This window comes from Chrysochloris asiatica, unplaced genomic scaffold (assembly GCF_000296735.1).
Source record: "Chrysochloris asiatica unplaced genomic scaffold, ChrAsi1.0 scaffold00009, whole genome shotgun sequence".
In the NCBI taxonomy this organism is placed as follows: Eukaryota; Metazoa; Chordata; class Mammalia; order Afrosoricida; family Chrysochloridae; genus Chrysochloris; species Chrysochloris asiatica.
In genome coordinates this window covers 30,250,153-30,254,521 of record NW_006408527.1, presented here as the reverse complement: position 1 = coordinate 30,254,521, position 4,369 = coordinate 30,250,153, and the positions used below count along the sequence as shown (strand labels likewise).

The 4,369-nt window shown below is 35.6% G+C and overlaps 1 protein-coding gene across 1 annotated transcript in view; it reads right to left on the bottom strand.

The window, feature by feature from the left end:
• The window catches only part of KCNT2 (potassium channel, subfamily T, member 2), a 728,083-nt gene that overhangs the window by 339,444 nt on the left and 384,270 nt on the right, over nucleotides 1–4,369 (bottom strand). The window contains exons 9-10 of the mRNA XM_006834237.1: nucleotides 2,891–3,071; nucleotides 1,431–1,637 (exon numbers count right to left, since the gene is read on the bottom strand). Coding sequence (XP_006834300.1) covers nucleotides 1,431–1,637; nucleotides 2,891–3,071 — 388 coding nt within the window. The remainder of the gene's footprint in view (nucleotides 1–1,430; nucleotides 1,638–2,890; nucleotides 3,072–4,369) is intronic.

Genomic DNA, 4,369 nt, shown 5'->3' with positions numbered 1-4,369 from the left:
AAATCTGCTGCACAAGACCTTTTTAAACTGTTGAAGAGCAAAGATGTCAGCTTGAGGACTAAGGTGCACCTGACCCTAGCCATGGTATTTTCAGTAACCTCATATGCTTGCAAAAGTTGGACAGTGAATAAGGAAGACATAGAAGAATTGATGCTTCTGAATCATGGTTTTGGAGAATATTGAAAATGCCATGGGCTGCCAAAAGAACCAATAAATCAGTTTTGGAAGAAGTGCAGCCAGAGTGCTCCTTAGAGGCCAGGATGGCCAAACTTTGTCTCTCATACTTTGGACATACTGTCAGGAGGGACCAGTCGCTGGAGAAGGATATCATGTTTGGTAAGGAAGAGTGTCAGAGAAAAAGAGGAAGACCCCCAATGAGATGGGTTGGCCAGGTGGCAGCATCGACGGACTCAAGCGTACCAACAATAGTGAGGTTGGCCCAGGATCAGGCAGTGTTTCATTCTGCTGTGCATAGGGTCACTATGAGTCATCATTGACTTGATGGCACCTAACAACAACAGATATACACTGCAATTAACATCTTGATATTAGACAAAGTATATTTCTAAGATCATTTCTGGGATCAAATTTTCTCCCAAATAGGTATTCTTTATGGAATAACATGTTCAAATTGTAAATCTCTCAATACAAATATGTCCATTAATTTTTGAAAACCACAACCAGTAAACAGATTTGCTTAAAGAAAAATGAAAATGCATTTATGACAAGAAAAGAACATATTATATAATTTAAACCTACTCATAAATTAGACTTTTTCAGAAACAAAATGCTATTTTAAAAGGTCTCAAAAATGTTTTATACTTTATTTTCAGAAGGATAATTAGATATATGCAGCACTATTTTGCTCTGCGAATATCATCCAAACTTTTGACAAATTCACGAATGTTATGCAAGACTTTCAAATAACTGTTTCCTGTTTTGACTAGACTATGTACTTAAAACAGGAGAGACATTAGTCTCAATTTACACTGGCCCAAATACCTTGGCAAGTGGAGGAAACAAAAACAACAATGGAATATCCAATTTTCCATTAGTAACACTAGAAAAAATTCTGAAGTATTTAAGTGAGCAGATGCTATTGAAATGGCTGTGTCCTTGTTTTATTATACATGTATATTATGTTAAAATTCAGTTTCATAAAAATATGATTTATGCTCTACCCAAGGGGGGAAAAAAGCAATCATTTTAATTCATAGAAAGCCCTTTCTTTGCAACATTAACATAATTCCATCTGTCTTTTCAGCAGAAATACAGACGGAAACTTAAAATTCTGTGTATTCTCCAGAATTTTTCTATGTTCTCAGTTATAACTGCAGTTCTTCATTTATTCTTTTCTAAATGTTCGTATAAATGTCAATCCTCCAGAAGGCAAGCTGCACCATCATTAACTGAGTTTGACAATATGTTACTAGGTATGATTCAGTGCAATACATAATATACTTGAAATGTACCTGGAGTCTTGGATGAGCATAGAATTCATTCAAAAAATCCATAAGCAAATCAATCTTCAGTGAACTAACACACAGAACAACATGCTTTTCAGTTTGAGCTCTGTGTCGACTATAGTTCCCACCTGACTTTTGTCTCTCCATCCACAAATAGGCCAGCTGTTCAAACTGTAATACATTTTTTACATGTGAATGAAAAACACCGGACATGAAAATAAAAATCAATGCAATATATCTATTGTTTATTAGATAGATGGAACTCATTGAGATTAGAATGATCAGTGTTCCTTCAACAAAAGACATTTCATATGATTGCTGAAGAGGCTACAAATGCCTCCCAGTAGCTTCAGGTCTCTAAGGAAACATATTACCATGATTTCCCTATTATATTAAAACAGATTACTAAGAGGTTTGTGCATCTGTTTTATGTCCAGTAAAATGTGTATCCCTGATATATCATCTGTTGAGAGAGGGAAAAAAGCCTCATCTGCATTTTGTCCAAATGCTTGTGTTAACTTCAGCCCACGTTAATAATGGGAGATACCCTTACCATAAGACATGAGGCTATATTCTAGCTGCAGAGAAGCAGATAGCCAAGAAGGATGTTAGGAGAGAAGTGAAGGATGTTAGGAGAGAAGCAATGCAAAGAATGGAAAGGAATGTGAGAACATCATTGCTGTACCTATGTGAAATGTATTTCAACAAATTAAGGCCAAAGGTTGTGTAATTAAACATGCAGGTTTAATTTACATTGGCTATATACTGCATTTTTGACTTGCCAACTCATGGGCACACAAGGCTCAGTTTAGAAAAGGGCTGGAAATTTCATCTATATATTTTTAATCTCATTTTATATCTCTGTTCTTTTACAACCCCCTGGTGCACTCCCCAAAATGATGCATATATTTACATATTCTCTTCAGATTTTGTTTGATGTATAAGGTTTCAAATGTTTTGATATGGATATATTTGATATGTAATTGGTATGCAATGAATATTTTCTTATAATATGTATCTTTTAAGTTGATTATTCAAGAATGAAGAAAATCATTCTTTCTCAAATATACTTCCATGATCTATCATTCTATAGTAAAAACAATGTTATCCTATAATACAGTTAAACAATATATCTGATATTCTATATTTATAAGAAAACATTTTGAAGAACTGAAAATAGATGTGCCGTATCAGTGGCAACTGGAAGAAAAAGGGGGGAAAAATAAACCAAACCTCTCAGATTTGTTATATAATGTAAAAAGACATTTCTGAGATAATGTTAATAGACTGGTAAGATACAATAATAACATGTTAATATATTACTGCAGGATAAATAAATCAGATTGTATTTCTTATTCAATGTGCATTATTTGGTTTCATAAATATTTTGCCCGTTATATAAAATTTAACAAGGTTATATTTACCTGTATGGGTAGAACCACAAGTGCAACACAGATCATAGCAACAACAAAGAGCTTGGAGGACCATGTTTCAGGAGTGACATCTCCAAATCCCACAGTAGAAAATGTCACAATGCAGAAATAAAGGGAATCAAACAGATTCAGTTTCTTTCCTATTCGTTCAAGATGCTGGATTCCACAAATGCTAAAGAAACAAATACGAATTAAAATTTAAATGTTCATATTGGACATATTAAGGAGCTCTGGTAGCGTAGTGGTTACGAGTCAGGCTGCAAGCCGCAAGGTCAGCGGTTTGAAACTACCAGCTGTTCCGCGGGAGAAAAATGAGGCTTTCTGCTCCCGTAAAGATTTCCAGCCCCGGAGCCCTGTTCAGGGTCACTATGAGTCGGATCAGACTCCACAGCACATAACAACAACAGCAACAACAATTGGACATATTATTTTTTGTCATTATTCTTTGGAAAGCCAAAGCAGAATTTATAAAGCCATAAAAAGTTCAAATTTTTATATATTATAGAGTGTGTTCTCCTCGGCAAAAGGTAATTTCATCTTATATTTATACTTACATTAACCATATGTATCCATATTTTAATTAATAGTTGGCCAACAGTGAGTCACTAAATAGCACAAAGTATACGTTAATAGCAGATAAAATCAATATATTGAATTATTGTGGTGACTGACACTGATTTTGAATATACTTGCAACAAAAATGAAGATCATATATTCTTAAATCTGTTCACTGTAAAAACATTTCATGTTGCTTTTATGTGGGAAGAAAAGAGCCATTTTTCTACTGGGAAATTCTGTATGCATATGAAAGGACACCTGGTGTGGGTGTCACTGTAGGATCAGCACTGGACTTCAAACCAGCAGTACAAACCCACCTGCTACTTCTCTGAAAACCTATACAGGGTCACTATGAATCACACTTAACAACAACAAGCAACGCTCAAAGACAGCCCTTAAAAGGACCAATCCATATAAAGTTGAGGATAGTTTGAAAGTAGAGAAACAGTATAGAATTGCTACAGTCATTAAAATGACCTAGAAATAGCTATTACATTTTTAACGAGTGGAAAGACCAAAGATTCAGTGCTAAAGAGAAAGATGCACATTGGAACATAAAAATCGTGCTCAATGGATACTATTCAGCAATACAAAAGGATCCAAAACTGATGCATGCTACTATATCAAAAGACCTCAACATTTTAAGTGAAAGGAGTCTGAAGCAAAAATCCACATATTTTTACGAGTACGTTGTTGTTGTGGTCAGGTGCCATCGAGTCGGAACCGACTCATAGTGACCCCATGCATAGCAGAACGAAACAATGTCCGATCCTGGGCCATCCTCACTACCGCCGTCACACTGGATGCCATCAATGATGCCACCTGGCTGATCCATCTCATTAGGGGTCATCCTCTTTTTCTCTGACCCTCCATCTTACCCAGCATGACATCCTTCTCCAGCGATTGTTCCCT